Source organism: Balaenoptera physalus (genome assembly GCF_965194825.1).
Source record: "Balaenoptera physalus genome assembly, chromosome: 1".
NCBI classification, from domain to species: domain Eukaryota; kingdom Metazoa; phylum Chordata; class Mammalia; order Artiodactyla; family Balaenopteridae; genus Balaenoptera; species Balaenoptera physalus.
Genome location: NC_138882.1, coordinates 44820569 through 44844314, shown reverse-complemented (window position 1 = coordinate 44844314; position 23746 = coordinate 44820569). Strand labels below are relative to the sequence as shown.

At 38.5% G+C, this 23746-nt stretch overlaps 1 protein-coding gene across 1 annotated transcript; it reads right to left on the bottom strand.

Moving 5' to 3' along the window:
- Positions 1 to 11931: 11931 nt before the first annotated feature.
- PTGS2 (prostaglandin-endoperoxide synthase 2) lies at positions 11932 to 19692 on the bottom strand. The gene is made up of 10 exons (XM_082473189.1): positions 19515 to 19692; positions 17952 to 18068; positions 17691 to 17834; positions 16864 to 17007; positions 16258 to 16439; positions 15544 to 15627; positions 15185 to 15431; positions 14643 to 14929; positions 14011 to 14158; positions 11932 to 13834 (listed from the first exon to the last, which is right to left on the bottom strand). The coding sequence occupies exons 1-10, from the start codon at positions 19564 to 19566 to the stop codon at positions 13425 to 13427; spliced, it is 1815 nt and encodes a 604-aa protein (XP_082329315.1). The 5' UTR covers positions 19567 to 19692; the 3' UTR covers positions 11932 to 13424.
- Between the last annotated feature and the right edge of the window lie 4054 nt (positions 19693 to 23746).

Below are 23746 nucleotides of genomic sequence, written 5' to 3'. Positions count from 1 at the left end.
GGCTTATAGAAGGCTCCCTTTCACTTAGTAATATGCTATTAAGCTCCCTCTATGTATTTTCATGGCTTGATAGCTCATTTCTTTTTAGTGCTGAATAATATTCCATTGTCTGGATATACCATGTAGTGTCTCTTCTTACAAGGACAGTAATATAATCAGATCAGGGCCCTAATTTTTTTTTTATGTATAGTTGATTTACAGTGTTGTGTTAATTTCTGCTGTACAGCAAAGTGATTCAGTTATACATATATACATTCTTTTTTTTTTTTTTGGCTGGGTTGGGTCTTCATTGCTGAGCACAGGCTTTCTCTAGTTACGGCGAGTGGGGGCTACTCTCTACTCTTCGAAAGGCTTCTCATTGCGGTGGCTTCTCCTGTTGCAGAGCACTGGCTTTAGGTGTGCAGGCTTCAGTAGCTGTGGTGCACGGTCTCAGTAGTTGTGGTGCATGGGCTTACTTGCTCCGCGGCATGCGGGATCTTCCCAGACCAGGGCTCGAACCCATGTCCCCTGAATTGGAAGGTGGATTCTTAACCACTGCACCACCAGGGAGGTCCCTTTTTTTTAATCACAGGATATTGACTATAGTTCCCTGTGTTATACAGTACCACCTTATTGTTATCCAGGGCCCTGACTTTATAATCTCATTTAACCTTAATTACTTCCTGAGAAGTAAATACGACCACACTTGGGGTTAGAACTTCAACATATGAATTTTGGAGGGACACAAACATTTAACCCAGAACACAAACACCCTCATTTTATAAAATAAAAACAGATCAGAGAGAATGATAGAAACTCAAAATGAAAAGAGACCTAAAGATTGTTAAGATTAACCCTTCCTCTGATGTTTTCTATCAAAACATTTTAAATAACTTGATAAAGTAAATTCTTGGTAAAACTGGATCTCTTAGTTACTTGATTCTCAATTGAAAGTTCTTTTTTAAAAAATTTATTTATTTTATTTATTTATTTTTGGCTGAGTTGGGTCTTTGTTGCTGCACATGGGCTTTCTCTAGTTGCGGTGAGCAGGGACTACTCTTCCTTGTGATGTGTGAGCTTCTCATTGCAGTGGCTTCTCTTGTTGCAGAGCACGGGCTCTAGGCACACGGGCTTCAGTAGTTGTGGCTCGTGGGCTCTAGAGCGCAGGCTCAGTAGTTGTGGTGCACAGGCTTAGTTGCTCCACGGCATGTGGGATCTTCCCCGACCAGGGCTCATACTCGTGTCCCCTGCGTTGGCAGGCAGAAGCTGAACCACTGCGCCACCAGGGAAGCTCGAAAGTTCTTTCTATGACATTTCTGCCCTCTTTTCTTGTATAAGTCTCTTCAGTCTTTTCCAAGTTGTTACTAATTCCCTTTTACTGCAGGAGGATCCACTGCCCTAGGTTTTTAACTTGGATCATGTTCAAGGGCTTAAGAACTATGTGACGTTTTATGATAATTTTTGTGTTATTTTTTGTTTTAGGTGTTTAGCTTTTATCAGATCCTCAAAATAATCTGTGATAACAAAAGTGTCCATCCAGTAAACAGTAATTTTCTGTATCCTATCAGAGCGACTTAGTCTTCTCACTCATTAGTCTCTTTCGACACTATATGAGGCATATCCACTCAATCAAAAACCAGTAAGGAGTATTTTGGAGTATTCCCAGTACTGAGCTTCATGCTAAGAATGAAAAAATGAATATCACAATTCTGTAATAAAGACTTAGTGAAAGAGAAAATGATAAGGAGGAGTTGGAGAGAAGTAAATTTATTGAACATACAAGTTTCTCTGACTCCAAAACCTATTATTTTTTCACTTCACCATGCCATGATTATCCCCAATTTGATTTGCTCCCTCCTTCTGGATCTTATTAAAGCTGTAGGATATTGGGCATGAAGTATCTGACCAGTTTTTTTTTTTGTTTTGTTTTCTCATTGTGAGCTAACATTGTGCTGGGTAAAGGAAGAAGTTTAGTGATGTCCCAATTATTTTGCAAGTTGAGGCTTTCATTTTCAATTTTAATTCCAAGAAGAAAATTACACATTCTTCTTTAAAATCTCCCTCCAATCCAATATACACACAGTATAGACTAGAGTGGATCCCAACAGAGATAGAGCAGAGTGTGAGCACATAGGTAAGAAAGATAATGAATCAACTCTATAGCTAGTATTTGCACAGAAAATTCAGAAAAAGGGAAAATCTCTGAAAAAATACAGTGATGACTTTATGGATTTAAAGACTGTATTTAAAGCAAATGCATAAGACAAGACCTAAGAGAAATAAGTAATAAGGGCCTTGAAGCAAAAAGCACACACCTGCCAGTCTATGTGGGATGCCAGAAGCAGGTCTGAAAAGGACCATAACATTAACATGCAGTAGAAAGAGACAGAGCTCAAAATGCACTATATGATTTGTTGTATTTATCTATGTTGAGTGATTTACATACACTTCCCATTGCAGGAGATGGGTCCCATCACTCCCAATCTATTCTTCTGTTATTCACATTAGCTACTATATTTGTCTCCTATTGCTGCTGTAACAGATTACCTAAACTTAGTGATTTTAACAATACAAATTTATTATCTTATAGCTCTGTAGTTCACAAGTCCTAAATGGGCCACGTTGGGCTAAAATTGAGTTGTGCATTCTTTCTGGAAACTCTAGGGGAGAGCAAGTTTTCTTGCCTTTTCCACCTCTTACAGGCTGTCCACATTCCTGCATCCCTGGCCACTTCCGTCTCCAAAGCTAGAAATAGCTGGTCAAGTCTTTCTCACATTGCATCACTCTGACACTGACCCTTCTGCCATCCTCTTTCACATTTAAGAACTCATGATTACATTGGGTAATCCAGGACAAACTCTTTATTTAAAGGTCAGATGAATAGCAATCTTAATTCCCTCTGCAACCTTTATTCTACCTTGTTATATAATATATGACAAATTCCGGAGATTAGGACTTGGACAACTTTGGGTAGGGGGACATGATTCTGTCTAACACAGCTAGGAAGTTAAAAAAAAAATGCCCTAATTAATGTTTTGTGTCACAGCATGACAGGTAGACCTTTCCTGAGCTGTAAAGTTTCTTATCCTCTGTCTCTTATACCCATTAAACCAACTGAGAAACAAAGAACTATATTAAGTTACCACAGGATGTGTTGATATTAAGTTAATTTAGTAGTCATATATGAGAAGAGGAATTATGTAGCCCTCTCTAAAACTTCTTATAGTATAACTGAATCAAATGAAACTCAGAGAGATTCCTAGCTCTTGATGTCACAGAAAGCCAATGTTAGAACATCTAGTTACCTCCACCGTCTCTGATTTATTTTCTCAATGCAATATTATTATCAACACATTTATTATATGATTGGAGAAATGAAAAACTTAAAAAGTCATTTGCCTTGAGTTATAGTTTGAAATAGAAAAATAAAAACTGTTGGGAATTCCCTGGCTGTCCAGTGGTTAGGACTCTGCACTTTCACTGCCAAGGGCGGGGTTCAATCCCTGGTCAGGGAACTAAGATCCTGCAAGTCGCCCGGCGTGGCCAAAAAAAAAAAAGAAAAATTGCTTTCTTAAATTGTATGTCAATCCTGAGCTAGGAATATAGTAGTCATTACTGTTCCCATTTTACCTTTGAAAGATGAGGCATATGGGGCTCTTATTAACCACACTGCTAGAAGGGGCAGAACCCAGATTTGCCCAACTCCAAAGCCCATGCCCTGGCTGCAAGCATCTAGCCAGTCCACCACCAGGCTACTATCATCAGGAATGTGAAAAGTCCTGTTCTTGACTTGTAGGATCTAAATTAAGAAATTTAGCTTAGAAATTCACAGTTGGGACTTCCCTGGTGGTCCAGTGGCTAAGACTCTACACTCCCAATGCAGGGGGCCCGCACTCTAGATCCCTGGTCAGGGAACTAGATCCCACATGCTGAAACTAAGAAGTTCACATGCCACAACTAAAGATCCCACATACCTCAATGAAGATCCTGTGTGCCGCAACTAAAACCCAACACAGCCAAATAAATAAATATTAAAAAAAAAAGAAATTCACAATTGTTTTATAATTCCCAAGGACATAACATCATTTCAAGTGAGGCTGTAGATTTCTAAATGATGTTATGTTCTAAGGACATAACATCATTTCAAGTAATGCTGTAAAGTAGAAGTCATACTCTAAATGAGCCTATTTATGTGAATTCACTTTATTAAGAATATTTATATGTCATCTTTTAAATGAATAAAGAGAATTAATATGAGAAAAGGGAGAGCTGCAGCAATCTATTTGGTGTTAAACTCTCCAAAGTTGGAGCTTTAATACAATTATATTGTTTCTAACATTCAAAGGCTTTCATTCTCTCTCTCCCTTTGAAGGAGGCATCTTCCAACTGAAACAGCATTTCAGATAACTCAATATTTAAAACATTTCTCAACAGCAATGTCAAGTCTAAATAAAATATACTATGATAATGTTATAGAAAACATACATTTTAAATAGTAGATTTCAGGGCGTGGGTGAAAGGAACATTCTTTTCCTTTGCATCATTTCCAACTATTTTTTGTTTGAGGATAAGATTTTTTACCCATTGGCCATTCTTCTTTGCTTCTTTCAGATTACGATGTACGTGTTTTCCATTCCTTCAAGAGCATGTAAAATATACTCCACCCTGTGTTTTGTGAATGTTGCCATCTTGAACAGATATTGAATAATAGCCAGGGAAAGTCACACCGTGATGTTTCCACACCACCTATTTGGAACAATCAGGAACATGAAAGGGCAAGTGAATGCTATCTGGACAGAGGCCACTTGAATGAAGACACAGAAGACCCACTCAAATCTCAAGCTTCTTCCTTTTGGTTTCAATGATGAGTCATTTAGGAAGGAAATTGTTTGGGAAGTAAACTGAAGATAACTTTCTGTGTTCTTTATTTTATCAAATAACAGTCTATTTTCTGAAGTTCTTTCATGGGTTCATCTCACAGGCAATTTGGCTGTTTATTTTTCTGAGCAACTTTACATAGAATGCTGAAATACATTCTACTTAATTTAAGGCATTTAAATTAATTATTATAGTGAGAATGCCGATTGTAGTTAGTGAGGGTCCTTGGAAGTAATGCCTTTTGTCTGGATTAAAAAACAGAATAATTTTCCAAACTGTTTACTATTCATCTTAAACTACTTCCTTCTACTTCAAACCCAGACTGTGGCTAAGCTCTGCAAAAACTTGAGTCCTTAATAATACATTGGAATTGGAGGTCAAGTTGGGGGATAATGGTGATTTTTAAATCTTTTTTTAAACATCAACTTTGGGAAAAAAGCAGCACTGAATTTCCTAAGTCTGTGATATTAAGTTGTTAAAATATAATTATTTAAGTAAGTTACAACACGTGCCAAAGCTATCTGGATCTATATCTATGGGATGAAGGAAAGTAAGGAAACATCCGGGAATCCGTTTTGAAAATGATAAGTAGCAGTTTCTTGATTACTAAACTGATCATTCAAATAATGTGAAATATGTAATTGCCACATATCACTTAGATTTTAATTTTGGGATGTGTATTTATTTACTTTTCTATTTTCTCCATCTTTCTAATTACCAGGCTATCAGCAAGTACCCTAATCAAAAAGAAATTGCCTTTTGGGAATTCCCCGGAGGTCCAGTGGTTAGGACTCCTCGCACTCACTGCTGAGGGCCTGGGTTCGATCCCTGGTTGGTGAACTGAAATCCCACAAGCTGTGTGGTGAAGCCAAAAAAAAAAAGTTTAAAAAAAGTTAAAAAAAATTGCCTTTCATTGAGGTCCTGAAATGCTTTCTAGTGAATAAAGTACATTAGCTTCAGCACATGAATTTTATAACAATTATTTTCATTTTGCATTGATTTGCTTTGATTTTTCATTATTCTTCATCATTGTGATTATTAAATAAGTTATTGTCACATAGTGATATGTATTTAAATCTATATACAGTAATTAGTTATGACATGCCAGGAACATTTCCATTTATGAGGAATAAGATGGCGCATTCCTAAGCTTTACTTCAGCTCTAACATGGTAAACTCTCTATCCAAACAGAGTTCCCTTTCACATAGAAAAGTAGTCTCCATAAGCTGGAAATCAACAAATCCAATCCCGATCACACAATCACAGTGTGCTGTACATCCAAGAACTTGAAGATTAGTCCACATGAGGGACTTCCCTGGTGGCTCAGTGGTTAAGAAGCCACCTGCCAATGCAGTGGACACGGGTTCGATCCCTGGTCCAGGAAGATCCCACATGCCACGGAGCAACTAAACCCGTGCACCACAACTACTGAGCCTGAGCTCTAGAGCCCGTGAGCAACAACTACTGAGCTCACATGCTGCAACTACTGAAGCCCGCGAGCCTAGAGCCCATGCTCCACAACTAGAGAAGCCACTGCAATGAGAAGTCCGTGCACCACAACGAAGAGTAGCCCCCGCTTGCCACAACTAGAGGAAGCCCAAGCACAGCAACGAAGAGCCAAAAATAAATAAATAAATAAATTTATTTTTTTAAAAAAAAGATTAATCCACATGATTTTAGGAGGAGGGATAGAAAAATTAGGTAGCACCCCACCTTGAGTTATGGAGCTGAGCCTTGTAGAAGAAGGCAGACACTGAGGACTTGTGAGTGTGTGTTTTAATTTGTTCTCCTGTTAAGCTGTGTGAGAGAAGTTAAGTGGATACAACATAGTTACATTTAAATAATGGAACCTCAAAAAAAAAAGAGAGAGAGAGAAAGATATCAGTATTCTCCTGATAAGAAGAAAACTGAAAGATGTGATAGTAACTGCATTCAAATATATGAGATTTGCATTTCATCAACATTCTTTGTTAGCTATTTATTCATATCTCTACAGGCAAAATAAAAGGAAGTGGTTTGAGCACTGGCAAGTCTCTTGTTAGACAAAGTTTTAAAGTGATGTATCCAGTGACTAAAGGATGTAATTGTTTTATTTGGTTATCTTTAGTAAAGTAATAAAGTTATGTAATTGTAATACCCCTCAAGAAGTGAAAAATGCAAGATAAAAATTTGATGTTTTTCAGCCGGGGAAATATTTGTGAAACCCTCAAAATATTCATAAAGGATAGGTTTTGTTCATTCTGCAACATTGTGATTGAAAGAGCTTTGGAGTTAGGCAGATTTGGTCCTTGGGTAAGTAACTCAATAGTTCTAAGCCTCAGGACTTCCCTGGTGGTCCAGTGGTTAAGACTCTGAGCTTCCAGTGAAGGGGGCGTGGGCTGGATCCCTGGTTGGGGAAGTTCTGCATGCCGCTAGGTGTGGTGAAAAAATAAATAAATAAAAGTTCTAAGCCTCAGTTTCCATATTAATAAAATAATTATATTTTCTCCATAGGACTATGATACAAACTAAATTAAATACAATTTACGGAAAAATGATTACTATAATAGATAGCAAATATGAGTGGAAAATAAATGTAGACCAAGAAAGCATTGGTGGGATCTATCATTTAGTCCCAGTGTATTTTTATGTTTTCACTTTTTATTGGGGTATAATTTACATATAGTAAAATGTACACAGTTATGTGTACAATTATAATAAATTTTTAAAGTAGAATATATCCATGTCACTTATACTATTATCAAAATATAAAATGATTCCACTACTGCAGAAAGCTGGCTTATTTATGCACTTTTCTAGGTAATTCTTGCCACTCCCTCCTCCCCCAGCCTTGATTCTTGATTACTTTCCTTATAGATTAGTTTTGTCTTTTTTAAGAATTTTATATTACTGGAATCGCACAGTATGTACTCTTTTGTGACTTTTTTTTCTCCTTATGTAATTGAGATTCATCCACATTGTAGAATTTATCAGTAGTTCATTACTTTATATTGTTGAGAAGTATTCCATTGTATGGAGATACACCCATTTATTTATCCATTCTCTTATTGATGGAATTTGAGTTGTTTGCATTTTTTAATGAATTTCAGTTTATTATGAATAAAGCAGCCATGAACGGATCATAGGGTATGTTTATGTTTAACTTTATATAAAACTGCCAGATTGGTTTCCAAAGTGGCTATATACTTTTATATCCCCATTAGTAACTTATGAGAGTTTCATTTATCCCAGAACAAGGCTTCCTCATGCTACCCCTTTATAGCCATAGCTACCCATCCCACCATCCCTAATCTGGTAACCACTAATCGATTCTCCATCCCTATACTTTTGTTAGTTCGAAGAAGTTATATAGGGACTTCGCTGGTGGTGCGGTGGTTAAGAATCTGCCTGCCAATGCAGGGGACACAGGTTTGAGCCCTGGTCTGCGAGGATCCCACATGCCGCGGAGCAACTAAGCCCGTGCGCCACAACTACTGAGCCTGTACTCTAGAGCCCGCGAGCCACAGCTACTGAGCCCGCGCGCCTAAAGCCCGTGCTCCACAAGAGAAGCCACCGCAATGAGAAACCCGCACACCACAACAAAGAATAGCCCCCATTTGCCGCAACTAGAGAAAGCCCGTGCGCAGTAACAAAGACCCAACACAGCCAAAAAAAAAAAAATTAATTAATTAATTAATTAAAAAAAAAAGAAAATGTTATATAAATAGACTCAGGTAGGTAACTTTTAAAGATTGACGTTTTTTTCACTCTGCATAATTCCCTTGAGTTCCATCCAAGCTGTTACATGTATCAATAGTTTTGTTTGTTTGTTTGTTTTGCTATGTAGTTTGCTATGGTATAGATATACCACAGTTTACCACATTTTGTTTAACCATTAAACTATTACGGGACATTTGGATAATTTCCAGTTTTTGACGATTTTTGTGTTACTATGAACAGATTTTTGCATGAATATAGGTTTTATTTTCTGAGAGTGCAATGGCTGGGTTGTATGATGCGGTGGCAAAATAATGGCCCTCCAAAGATGTCCATGCCCTCCCTAATCCTTAGAATCTGTGAATATGTTGTCTTACGTGGCAGAAGGGACTTTTTTTTTTTTTTTAAATTAATTTATTTATTTTGGCTGCATTGGGTCTTCGTTGCTGCGCATGGGCTTTCTCTAGTTGCGGCGAGCGGGGCTACTCTTCGTTGTGATGCGAAGGCTTCTCATTGCAGTGGCTTCTCTTGTTGTGGAGCACGGGCTCTAGGCACATGGGCTTCAGTAGTTGTGGCACATGGGCTCAGTAGTTGTGGCTCGCGGGCTCTAGAGCGCAGGCTCAGTAGGTGTGGTGCACGGGCTTAGTTGCTCCGCGGCATGTGGGATCTTCCCGGACCAGGGCTCGAACCCGTGTCCCCTGCATTGGCAGACGGATTCTTAACATTGTGCCACCAGGGAAGCCCAGAAGGGACTTTTTATATGTGAAATATTAAGAATCTTGAGGCGGGGAGAATTTCCTCAGTTATCCTCATGGGCTCAAAATAATCAAAAAGGCCTTTATGAGAAGGAGGCAAAAAGGACAGAGTCACAGATGTGAGAAGATGCTACCCTGCTGGCTTTGAAGACAGAGAAAGAGACATGAGCCAGGGAATCGCAGGTGGCCTCTAGAAGCTGGAAAAGGTGAGGAACAGATTCTCCCCTAGAGCTTCCAGAAGAAACGCAGTGCTGCTCACAGTTTGATTTTAACCCAAAGACCTATTCTTACTTCTGACCTCCAGAACTGTAGATAATAAATTTGTGTCGTTTTAAGCTAGTAAGTTTGTGGTCATTTGTTATAGAGTAAATATAAAGCTAATGCATACCATAAATGAATTTTTTTTGTTTTAGAAGAAGCTCCCAAACTACTTTCCAGAGTGAACGAGGGTGGGGAATTGTAGTATATGTGACCAGTATAGGCAGGGACTGATCACTAAGACCCTCATAGGATAGGATAAGGAGTTTCGATTTATCCATTGTGGAATAGAAAACCACCAGAAGATTTCAAAGAAGGGAGGGGCAAAATATGATTTACATTTGGGACTTCCCTGGTGGTCCACTGGTTAAGACTCCACACGTCCAATGTAGGGGGCGGGGGTTCGATCTCTGGTTGGGGAACTAAGATCCCACATGCCGCACGGTATGGCCAAAAACAAAGCAACCAAATATGATTTATGTTTGAAAGTGATCACTCTCATTGCTATAAGGAGAGTGGTTTGGAGTGAGGCAAGAATAGAAGAGGGAACACCAATCAAGAGATTATTACATCAAGTAGGTTGGTTGTCATGGAGTTGGAGGGAAAATGACAGATTTAGGATTTGTGTGTGGGATATAGTCGACAGAATTGCTGCTAGGCTGGCTATGGATATGAAGGAAAGAGATCATTTTTGCTTGAAAACTAGAGGATAGTGGTGTCTTTAACTTTGGATGATTATTATTTGGTGTATGTGGTGCTGAGAGGGCAGAGATATAAAGTAAGACACTAAATTTATGAATTTGAGTAGAGGAGTTATTAATTGACAGAAGTTGGTTCTGGAGACAAATTTGAGAGTGATTAGTGGTTCAACTTATAAACTTGGATGAAATTAACCTGGAAGAGTTCAGATAAGAGAAAGGGGAATCAAGACACTTCAATTTATAGATACAGTAATGTATGAAGAGCTTTAAAAACAAACAACCTGGGACTTCCCTGGTGGCGCAGTGGTTGGGAATCCGCCGGCTAATGCAGGGGACGCGGGTTTGAGCCCTGGTCGAGGAAGATCCCATGTGCCGCGGAGCAACTAAGCCCAAGCGCCACAACTACTGAGCCTGAGCTCTAGAGCCCGTGAGCCACAACTACTGAAGCCCGCATGCTTAGAGCTCGTGCTCCGCAAGAAGAGAAGCAACCGCAATGAGAAGCCAGCACACCGCAACGAAAAGTAGACCCCGCTCGCTGCAACTAGAGAAAGCCGGCAGCAACGAAGACCCAAAGCACCCAAAAATAAATAAATAAATTTATTAAAAAACCCAAACAACCCTCTGAATAGTAACACTCTGTGAAAGGGAAGAAAGATGAAGAGTATGAAGCCATGAAGCCAAGAAAAAAAATCTTTCAGTAAAGAAGCTATAGACGTTTGTGTTGAATGCTACTGAGAAGTCAAATAATCTGTTTATGGATGAAATTAAGCTGTGCCAGTTAAGTACAGTGGAGAGTAGACCAAGAAATGAGGGAGTCCAAACATGGGCAATGGAATCTGAGTTAGATGCATAAAGAAGGAAATGAGGAGATAAGAGGTGAAAGATAGTGATGAGGTCTGGTGAATCAATAGGCTCAGTGAAACTGAAGTTAGATGTTAGAGTGTAAGTACTAAAATAAGTGAGCTGGAAGTGTTGGGAATAAAGGAAGATTAAGAGTGTAAGTACTAAAATAAGTGAGCTGGAAGTGTTGGGAATAAAGGAAGATTATTGAAATGAAAATTTTGGAAATGGTTCAGTAATTAATGATGAGATCAAGGTCTGTATGACCATAGGAACTATGGAAGAAGGCAACACTAGAGTTGAGGACAAGACAGCCCAGACAGGATGTTAAATATGCAGTCCATGTGGATATTGAAATTACCAAGATGTCAAGAGTAGGGAATGACAGAAGCCAATGAGCCAGGTTTCAATGATTTACCCAACTGAACATAATCTTTCCCTCTTTGAACTTCCTGTTAAATTTTGCACCTCCTTAGTAACTTTGTCTTATTCTTTGCCTTTTGTATACTTGGTTTATTTTTTTTTCCTCTTCTAAGACTAGGCAATGAAAACAAGTCTGTGGCTATCCCCTATAGCACAGAGCACACATTTTCTAATACAGTGTTGCCGTGAATGAGAGATTATAGTGACCTTAAAAAGCCTCTGTATGACTGAGGGCAGAACCATTTCATTAAGGGCCAGTCCAGTTTGGAAGAGATAGGAGAATAATAATGCCTTACAGAAATCATCTCATGACAAAGATATACAGCAAGTCAAAATTTATTTTAGAAGAGATTTTCAGTTCTTAAATAGTACAAAAATAAACAGACATTTGTTTCAACACTTACAGTTTACATAAATTAATTTAATCATACATTTGTCTGAGGCACCAAAACATTCAACACATATTCCAAATTCCCAGATTCAGTCATTCAGGTATTAACAAATCAGTTTTTTAAAATCAAGTTAACAGTTTTTTATACAAGCCCTTCTACTATTGACTCTTTCTTAACAATAACATAAAACCTTAAAAGTTCCCCTGAGTTATTTCTCTTTAATGAAATTTTATTTTCTCCCTCTGCCTGAGGCATACTTTTTCAATTACTTACATAAATACTGATGTTATCTGTAATCAGTGCTTGATTTAAAAATATTAAAACCCAGTTCTTTGCACGGAATGTCCCCCCAGAAAGTTATGGGTTAATGAATTAATGAAACGTCCACAGGTCCTTCAAAAATGTACAAAATATCAGTCTTATAGCACATCCAGGCTAATGAGACACAACATTCTCTGTGGGCTGGTGTATAGGTAAACCTTAAAGACAAATTCCAACTTTACATCTCAGTATACCAAAGTTGGATTCCTAAATAAATGTATTCACAAATCTTAAGCCAATTATTTATCTTGTATTAATAATTCAGAGGTAATCCCAAAAGATACATTGATTCTGATATAATGCAGAAAAAAAAAATCAATGCAGCCTTAAACCCAGTTTATAATAACCATCCTAAGAAGACATAAATAATAGTCTTCAATAAATTAAATTAATATACAGTACCAGAAAATGTCAGCTGACAATGAGATGTGGAAAAGAAGCATTGTCTTCCTGGGAACTATTCAGCAATTTAGTTTTGTTTTTAAGTGAGAATGGACATTCATTAGAATAGGAATAACTTTCTTACTGTTAAGAACCCCCTACAGTTCTAAGCTATTAGCCTCTATAAGGCTACTTTGGTTTTAAATTATTCACAAAGTTCTCTGCCTTCCACTTAAAATGAGTGTATACCTTCTTGTAAAGGTCTTCTGTAGTAGTCCTGAGCTGAGCTTTCCCTGAAAACCTGCATAAGTTCAGGTAAGAAAGTATAGAGTCCAAAGAAAGACAAACTCAGACCTTAAAACCAGGAAAACAAAATAGAAGTAAACTGATCAGAAAATGGTTAAAAGATCATAAAATGATCATTGAGTAGGTAGTTGCTTCTCACACATCATGGAAGACACCTTGGAAATATCGATAGCGTAGAAAGAAATGTGCAGCATTTTGTCATCTTGTAACAGCATTTAAATGTTCAAACATCTTAGCTTTTGTTCGTATTATAAGTTGAAATTCAAGTAAAAAGATGTCACACTCATTTCTCATTGGATTGTATGAAAGAATGAAAACTGTTTTCCCCCTTTAACTTGAAGACATCTTTAAAATCAACATGAAAATCTTCACAAGTATGACCCCTTTCTCCTTAACAGAGATGTTAAGTAACACAAGGAGCTTAACATAAATATTAAATAATTAAGTTAAAAGAAATAGTTCATATAAATAAATAAATATGATCGATCAGCTTCTACAGTTCAGTTGAACGTTCTTTTAGTAGTACTGTGGGGTTGATATCATCTAGTCCAGAGTGGGAAGAGCTTGCATTAATGGTGACTGTTTTGGTGAGCTGTGGATCTTGAACACTGAATGAGGTAAAAGGACAGCCTTTCACGTTATTGCAGATGAGAGACTGAATTGAGGCAGTGGTGATGATTTTAAAACCTACTTCTCCACCAAAAGTGCTAGGCTTCCAGTACTCAGGAGAACATATAGGATTACCCATAAGTCCTTTCAAGGAGAATGGTGCCCCAACTTCTACCATGGTCTCCCCAAAGATGGCGTCCGGTCGAGGCTTTTCTACCAGAAGAGCAGGATACAGCTCCATGGCATCAATGTCACCATAGAGCGCTTCTAACTCCGCAGCCATTTCCTTCTCTCCTGTGAAGGTGACAAGGACAGAGATACAACCAATGTCAAACTTTTACAAAATAAAAAAAAAAAGTCTTACTCAATTTGCTTCGCTCAATTTGCTTTCTTTGCTCAATTTGCTTTCAACTTGTGCTGTTTCCATTTGCCCCTTGACTCTTTGAAGAAGTTGAGAAACTGTTTCTCACCTGTAAGTTCTTCAAATGATTTATAAGGCTTCAGCAGAAAGCGTTTGCGGTACTCATTAAAAGACTGGTATTTCATCTCTCTGCTGTGGTCAATTGAAGCCTTTGATACTTTCTCTACTGCAACTGGAAGATTCCTGCCACCAGCAACCTGTTGAAAATGAATTACATTGTAGAACACAATTGAGTTTTAGGCATATTTAAGTTTTTTTTTTTTTTCCTATTTTTGGCCATGCTGCACGGCTTGTAGGATTTTAGTTCCCTGGCCAGAGATTGAACCTGGGCCCTCGGCAGTGAGAGTGTGAAGTCCTAACCACTGGACCACCAAGGAATTCCCAGATTTTTATTTTAAAAGCATGCCTTGGGTGCCAAGTACGTAAGACTGATGCCCCAGCTCCCAGCTGAGACCTAAACTGTAAGTTTGGAGTATTTATAGAATATTTCTATGATCTAGATTATAATGGTAACATTATATTATAATCGAGATTATATGTTAGGCTTCTTATTTCAAGGAAAGAATATTACTAGCAAATAATTACTCTTTTAGTGAGTTTAAGAAAAATCATTTCTGCGGCAGAAATTGTAGTTACTGACTAGTCCTTTGTTTTGTTTTGTTTTTCAATAATAATGCTTACCCTGCCAGCAATTTGCCTGGTGAATGATTCAACAAACTGAGTGAGGCCGTGTTCCAGTAGGAGGGAGTTGTTATAGATAAACTGCTGATAGTTGTAGTGCTGGCCATCAATCTGAAAGGTGTCAGGCAGAAGGGGATGCCAGTGGTAGAGTGTGTTAAACTCAGCAGCAATACGGTTTTGGTACTGGAATTGTTGGTTGAAAAGCAGCTCTGGGTCAAACTTCAGTTTGAAGTGATAGCCACTCAGGTGCTGTACATAGTCTTCAATCACAATCTTAATAGTTTCTCCTATTGGCACAAAAGAAAAATTTAGGACATGAATTCCTTCTCACAAACGTTCAAGCAACCGAAATGCAATTGTTAATTTGCCATTCCTTCACTTTCTAGATTTTCTTTTTTACCATCAAAAGCTCAAGAATTGAATGAATGTGGAGCAGGTGATTTTACATGTACTACATTCCCCCAGAATTACTGAAAACCTAGCAAAGTTCGTTTTCTCTGGGGAAGAGGGTTTTATTCCAATGATTTGCGCTTCTTGCTTACCTATCAGTATCAGCCTACTCGTCTGGAACAGCTGCTCATCGTCCCATTCTGGATGCTCATGTTTAAGCACATCACACACTCTGTTATGTTCCCGCAGCCAAATTGTGGCGTACATCATCAGACCAGGCACCAGACCAAAGACTTCCTGCCCCACAGCAAACCGCAGGTGTTCAGGAACATGAGGGGGGTAGATCATCTCGACCTGAGTATCTTTGACTGTGGGAGGATACATCTCGCCACCAATTATCTAAAAAATAACAGTAACAAAAGAGGTAAGAAACAAATTTTAATCATGAGAGATTTTGAACATAGGTGGGTGGTGAGTCATAACTAATTCTTAATATTTAAATCGGACAAACCTGATATTTCATTTTCCCATCCTTGAAAAGGCGCAGTTTATGCTGTCTCTCCAAAGATTCACCATAAACATGATTTAAGTCCACCTAGAAGATTATGGAAAATTTTTAATTTGTTGCTGTTGTTTATTCTTATGTAAAGTGTCTATGATGTATTTATCACTAAATAACTTGATGATTTAGTTTACTTTAATTAAAATTTTTCAATAACACATTTTTCACAGCCACAAAATAATAAATTAACTTGTTTATCCACTGAAGCTACTAAAACCTACAAACCTAAATATGTCTCCTAAATATGTCACCTATTAGTGTCTCATATGGAGCTTATATCATAAGTTTCACTGTAATTATATGGTATTTCTTTAAAAAAGCAGCAGAAAATGTTTGATATAAAATTCTTATCAATAACTTGTAGCTATGTCACTGAAATCCAAGAGATAATAATGCTGCAAAAATCTCACCTTAAAATATTTAAGGCAGCATAATCAGGGTACAAATGTTTTTGAAGACAACCTTCTGCAGTGCCAATATTTTAAACTAAAAATAGAAGAGCCAAACTACAAATAATAATCTGTATATATGTATGTAAGTATGTGTGTGTGTGTGTTTGTTTTTGTATTTTTACCAAACCAGTGAATTAAAATGGAAACTCCATTAAGGTTTTTATAGATAGAACTATGATTTGCTACTAATTTTGATTTAACTCTGTCTTACCCCATGGCTCTGTCCCGTGGTGAAAGCTGGTCCTCGCTTATGATCTGTCTTGAAAAATTGATGGGTGAAGTGCTGGGCAAAGAATGCAAACATCATATTTGTGCCCTGGGGATCAGGGATGAACTTTCTTCTTAGAAGTACTTTTTCCACAACTTCTTTTGAATCAGGAAGCTCTTTCCTCCCTGAAAAATGAGAAAGCCAAGATAAGAATCCATCTCTATATTCAAGGAAGCAGAGAGTGACTGTCAAGTAACCAGGGTCTTTTTCACTTATAGGAGAAGTACAACTTTGAACAGGATCATAATATAAATGGAAGTTCTAAAATACAGGGGAACAACTTCTTATTGAATATTTTCATCTATTTTGTTTACAGTATTAATTCAGTTTTAATGATAGAATTTGAAAACATCATGCCATTATACCAAAATGCCCATTCACTTTCATGGAGTAGTTTACATGGACTCACTTTCAAAAAATCTCCAGAGATATCCATAAGGAAAAAATGGCTTTATGAACAAAGAAATCATGGTTTATGGTCAAATTTTCTAGGTAGCAATCCAATCTCAGTTACAGTTAATACATGTCTAACTGCTTCCTCTCACTCACCTTTCACACCCATGGGTGTTGGGCAGTCATCAGGCACAGGAGGAAGAACTCTGGTGTAATAGGACAGGTTAGAAAAGGCTTCCCAGCTTTTATAGCCGTAGTGCACATTATAAGTTGGCGGGCTCTCAATCAGATGTGATCTCGCTGAAATTGGAGGGGAAAAAAAACTGTTATTTGTTCCCATATGCAAGGCAAATCAATGTTCATTTTTATTGTAAAATATGCAAAGGGGCACTAGAATGAATTTAATTCCAACAAAGATACTCTATTTTAAAACAGTTATACTTTAAAGCCTAACTGCCACTGGTACTCAGAAAAGAGGAATGATTCATTAAAATGCATCTTTGATGATATATATACACTTTACAGAAGACAGTATGGTCCAGCCATCTTGATTTTTCAAATAACCATCCACTTACTGCTCAAGAGGCCTGTTAGGAATGTCTGGGCTTGACACTCACTTTAGAAATAAAGGTATTTTCTTGCTGACCCCAATCCAAATTATCCATTTATTTTAATGGGTGCAATTCTGTGGCCCATGGGCATTCAATAAACAACTAGACCACACTTCCTTCACAAATTGTCAAGAACAGTGAAGGTTAGAAGAGGTATGCAGGTATGCAGGATTTTCAGTAGAATTCTGACTGTGCGACAGAACTTTATAAACTGAAGGGATTCAGATGTCAATATTTTTGGCCATCAAGACAGAAGGCAAACTAAAATGGTACATTTAAATATGTTTTGGATTAAGTTTAAAAATCTAAAGTTTTATAAAGTACATTTTTCTTTGAGGCCGCTGAAAGCCCTAGAAAGTGATTTGTACTTACATATCAATACGTATCTCATAATCATATTCTGCAGGAAGGGAATGTTATTGACAATGTTCCAGAGTCCCTTGAAGTGCGTAAGTATGTAGTGCACTGTGTTTGGAGTGGGTTTCAGGAATAATTTTATTCTTGTCAGAAATTCAGCTGCAATGAGGAAAAAAAAGAGAGAAATTAACGGGACCTCATTATAAGACACCATTCTGTAAAATGATAACTGTATCTATCCCCATTCCAAATGAGGGCACCCAAAAACAAACTTACGTGTGGTACAGTTTTCACCATAGAATCCTGTTCGGGTACAGTCACATTTATACTTGTCAAATCCTATGCTCATACATACACCTCGATTCTGGCATGGACTGGAGCAGCAAGGGTTTGCTACAATAAAGTAAAGACAGTGAGATTGACATATATGTCATATATATGACATAATATGTATAAAATAAATAACTAACGAGAACCTGCTGTATTGCACAGGGAACTCCACTTCGCTGTACAGTAAAAATTAACACAACATTGTAAAACAACTATACCCAAATTTTAAAAAAAGAAAGACAGTGAATAAATCATTCTTCAGTGACTTAATCTTGACTTAAACATTTAATTGTTTTACTTACCATGAGTCAACTTTACGATAAAAAAGTTCAAGAAATATACAGGTAGTCATGGGAAAACAATTTTTTTTTTTTTTTGGCTTGCCTCACAGAATGGTTATAATGTAGAAATAAAAACTTCCTATTCTAAATAAAGGTAACAGAATATTCCACCAGACATATTGGTGGAATGTTGCTAAGCTTTTCTTTGTAACTCTTTAGATGTTCAAATTAGCCTTTTTAAGAGGCTCAAAGAAGTAGGACTTCCAAAATTAAAGTGAATAGATCTAGTACATTAATCAAAATTTAAGTTTTGTTTGTTTGTTTGTTTTCTTTTTGTTTTTGTCAGAACTCAAAGCTGTTGAAAGATTGGATGAAGAACATTCCAAGTTGAGAGGAAAACTAGTGCAAAGGCCCTGAGGCATGTTTGAGAGAGTGTGGCAGAAGCAAAGCTAGGAGGAGAGGTGGAAGGCGAGCTCAGAAAAGGCAAAGGCAGATCATGTGGGTCTTATGGGAATTTGGGTTTTATTCCATGTGTCAAGGGAAATCATTGAATGGTTTTCAGTATTAAAGTGGCATGACTTAATTTACATTAAACAAAAACAAACAAACAAACAAAAAAAACAGGGAATTCCCTGGCGGTCCAGTGGTTAAGACTCTGCTCTCACTGCCGAGGACCTGGGTTCCATCCCTGGTCAAGAAACTAAGGTCCCGCAAGCCGCGCAGTGAGGCCAAAAAAAAAAAAAAAGTAGAGAAAATTTCAAAGTAAAAACAACTTCGTTTTTAAACATTTTGCTTACCTGAAAAAATAATCTGGACTTCCCTGGGACAGGAAAGCACTAACTAGGGTATTTAACACAATTATTTCCATTCAATAACAGTAGGTACTATAAAAAACAAAACAAAACATCTCGCATATATTGATCAGGTTCTGTCTTACGACAACCTGCAAATTAGTATCACTATTCTTATTTAGCAGATGAGAAAAGTGAGACTCGGACGGGTTAAGTAAGTGACCCATGATGATCAGAGCTGATGGCAAAGCTGAGCTGTCCGTCCAGTTTATTTGGACTGGAGTGGTCCAGCCTCTTTACAAAGTCATACATACAGCCTCTGTCTTCCGAGGGTATTCAGAATACCTAGAGTTCCCTGGAGAGGTCAGAGCGGAAACTCGACCCGGGTGCACGGAGCCGCGGAGTCCCAGGTGCCGGGCGCCCAGGTACTCACTCACCTGCACTACAGAGCGCCAGGGCGGCGCAGAGCAGCAGCGCGCGGACGAGCATCTCGGCTGCGGGAGGGGCGCGGGATCGGCGGAGGCGTTGCGCTGTGTGGGTCCCGCCTGTCCAGCTGGAGGAGGCGCGGTGCGGAGTTCCTGAGCGTCCTCTGACGGTTGCTGCGAGTCGTTTGACAACTGGAAGCTAACGGAGAGGACCTTCCTTTTATGCGTGAAAACAGCCCACGTGACGGCATGACTGTTTCTTTCCGCCTTTCCTTCCCCCCCCCACCCCCCTCCAAAACTTTTCCTCCCTCTCTCCACTAAAATAATTGCGTAAGACCCGCCCGGGTCGGGGTAGGATTTTTTTACCCACGCAAACTGGAAAATCGGAAACCTGGGAGGTTGCGCTCGGCTTCCCCAAGGTGGGTGCAAAGCGGATCGCCCCCTCCCCACTTCGATCTTCCTGAGGCCCTCCCCGGGTTTCTCCGCCCCCGGCGCCGGGCTTCGCGCCAGATTCCTTTCCTTCTATCGGGTCTTTGACCCAGCCTTCCAAGACCCGGTGCCGAGGCAGATCTTCTTGCGGGGGAAGGGCGGCCCCCTCGGCTTCCTTTCCCGGAATCAGAGGGGCCTGGAGGTTCCGGAGCGCAGGGAATCCCCTTGCGCGCCCCCGCCCCCGGTCTGGTCCCTAGGCTTTGGGGGGTCGAAGAAGACACAGTCTGGACAGACTGGGGAGAGTGGGTCCAAGAAAGGCTGACATGTTTTACTCATGTCGTGTATTTCAGACGTGTCATGATTTCAGTGACCACTCAGCCTCGTGTAGATTCAGCACATACATAACATACATTTAAAATTTTTTTAGATTTTTACTCGACCTAATGAAATGTGATAGCTATAGTCAGCGTACATATCTGTAGCTTCTCTTTATAGCTGAGTTGTTTTTAACATAAGAAATGCTGTTCTCCACGCCACCACCCCGACGTTGCTTCTTGGAGAGAGGAAATAAAGGTAAATTCCTCTCCTCAATACCGATCCTGAGTGCTTATCCTGTAAATAGTCAATCTGGGATCGAAGGGTTACCGCTTATATAAACTTTCCTCTCCGATGAACCAGAGAAGCGGAGGTGACCAGTATCTGCAGGGATGCTAAACGTCCAAAACTTCTGCTTTAATGCATTTCTTTCTCTGCCGCGTGGTTTCCACTGTTTGGGTCGCCAGCCCTTCACAGGAGATACAAATATCCTCTAGACATATTTAATAATTCCATTTGTGACACTCCCATTTATTGTACTGAGTCTTACATGAAATTTCAACTAAGAGCATAGATTTAAAAAAAATAATTTCTTTTAATAATTCCAATTTTCTGTTTCATTTTAAGTGAGCAGGGTGTATCTACTCAAATTTTAAGTTGATATTTAAGACTACTAATTTTAGCTTGGTTAGATGCGAAGGAAGAATTCATACTCTGAATTTTAAGTATACTAAAATTTTATATTGTAATCCTGAACTCATTTTGAAGTCATCATCATCCTTGTCCTCATCAGAGCTTAATTGTATACCTACTATGTATATAAGTATATATACCTACTGTGTATATAAGTGTGTTCTGTTGTTTGCAGAGAGGCTGAATTCAAAGGTGAGAACAAAACAGCGTAGAGAATAATCACATTTAGACTACTTGGAACTTAAAGAAATTGAACTCCATTTCATAGTGGAAATTCAATTAAAAAACATCTATTTGGTTAAAGTACTTGGTTTAATCTGTAACTTCTATAGCACAATAGAGTACAGAGAGTTGCATGTGCCTATGCAGTTAGAAAATAGTTCAAGGAGAAAATGACATTTTAAGGATGGGTGCAGTTTAGAAAGGAAGTCCAATTATGGGCTTCAGGAAAAACAAAAGTGATTTATTAATTTTGACAAGTCTGAAACAATAAAATAAAATGGAAAGTATATTTGGGGATGCTGGTCATGGGGGAATATTAAATGTCCCAAAGCAAATCAAAATGGCTAAACCTGTCTTATGTAGAAAAGTACTATGATTATTATGCTATATGTCACACCATAAAAAATAAGGTTATGATTATGTAAAAATTATAACTCTCATTTGGGTATATATTTAGTGTTTCTGTGTACATTTTAGACAAATATATGTATCTGTTATATAAAATTTCTTTTATTAGTCTCTGAAATTTGTTGGGAAATTCTCTGTATAAAGCGAAAATAAGAAAGCATATTAAAAATCTTCCAGAGCATTCTGTTGAATTTTACTGCCCCCTTCTGCTGCTTCATTTTTTATCAACTTCTTTTTCGCTCTGATTGCTGTGAAGATCACTAAGTAGATTTTGTGTCTGATGTTATAATGTTCTTAAAAGTCCACATATGCAGTGTTCATTTGAAATTTAACTTTCATGAATATACTAAAAAGGAATGAAATATGTGTTAACTGAAGTGATAAGCCATTCATATGAGCTAAAAGAAAATGAATAATAAAGGCTATTAATACCCAAGATTCCAAATGAGCTAACATTTTCAAGGGAGATATATTTTACTGCTTTGAGCAGGGTTCTACCATTTAGACGTGGAAGGATGCTCATATCCACTGCCTTAGCCATGGAGATTCATTCTATTTCCCTCCCTTCTCCTTTGGCTGATTTAGTGATTCACTCAGAGAGTGGCGATTGCCCCTTGTCTTTTTTTTTTTTTTTTAATTTATTTTTGGCTGTGTTGGGTCTTCATTGCTGCATGCGGGCTTTTCTTTAGTTGCAGCGAATGGGAGCTACTCTTCGTTGTGGTATGTGGGCTTCTCATTGAGGTGGCTTCTCTTACAGAGCATGGGCTCTAGGCACACGGGCTTCAGTAGTTGTGGCACGCAGGCTCAGTAGTTGTGGCTCACAGCCCCTAGAGTGCAGGCTCAGTAGTTGTGGTGCACGGGCTTAGTTGCTCTGCAGCATGTGGGATCTTCCCAGACCAGGGATCAAAACCGTGTCCCCTGCATTGGCAGGCAGGTTCTTAACCACTGCACCACCAGGGAAGTCCCACTTGTCTTTTTTATTCATGACAGGCTGGCTAGAAAAAGAGCTTTGCTATCTTGCATCTTGCCTTAAGAGACATTTTAACAAGGTTATGCCACAGAGTATGTCTGTTTCCTGAAGGGCAGAAAAAATACCCATAAAAGACCCTTACTTTAGTCTTCTAGTAAATCCTCGCTATATACCCATTCCTGGCTACACTTTCAAAGCTAAAAACAAGAGCATGTGGACAAAGAACGTCACCTATCATTTCAGTAAACAAAGGATGTAAAACCCTCAGCCACTGACCCACCTCCCTCCCTCATGGTGCAGGACAGTGCACCCTGAGGGGAATTCAGGATGGAGATAAACAGGCTTCCACTGCACTGACTGTGTACCCTGAGGGGATTCAGGGTGCAGAAAAATAGGATAGTGGCCCTATCAAAGGAATAATTTCAATAAACCAGACTCTTGCATCTTCCCATGTGTGGAAAGCACTAAATTCATTAACTTGAGATGTCTGGTTTTCTTCAATTAGCAGGAATCTTTTGACGTTCCACTACCTGGGTTTCTGGGTTTTTTTTTGTTTGTTTTGGGTTTTTTTGTTTATTTGTTTGTTTTTTGCAAAAACTCCTGTATATCCTGGCTCCTCTCTTACCTCTTCCGAGCAGTTCTTCAGAGTTATCTGAGAGGTTGTGTCCTGGGCTTAAGTCCACCGAATAATACATAATTCTCAACTTTTAGGTTGTGCTTTTGTTTTTTCAGTTGACAAGGATAAACATTTTTTTAATTAAAAAAAATCCTTGTTAAAGTAAATCAATGAAGAAATACCAAATAATATCTACTTCTGAGTTTTATAAAAAAAATTATCTTCTTTTTCTCAACTCAGTTCCCTGATAGATTTTTCTTTCCTTCACTTTTCATGGTTGCATATCATAACTACTAAGGCGAGCCAAGGTAGATTGAAGAACATGGTCTTTGTGTCGGAGCTAGGAATCCCAAAAGGGGATAAGGAAGTGCAAGCGAGTGTGATCAGGGTGTGCTGGGGCCAGCGTGATGAGAGCACACTCACTAATTAAATATCAGGTTTAGCATGTCCAGTTTCTGACCCAGCTTGTAAGGAGCTTGGAAGTTGCCTCTCTATCCTAACAAATAAAAATCTGAACAAACTGAAAGCTCCATGCTCTTCTTAGATCCCTCAAAGAAGTGAGGTGACAGGATAAAAAACTGCCCTCAAAAT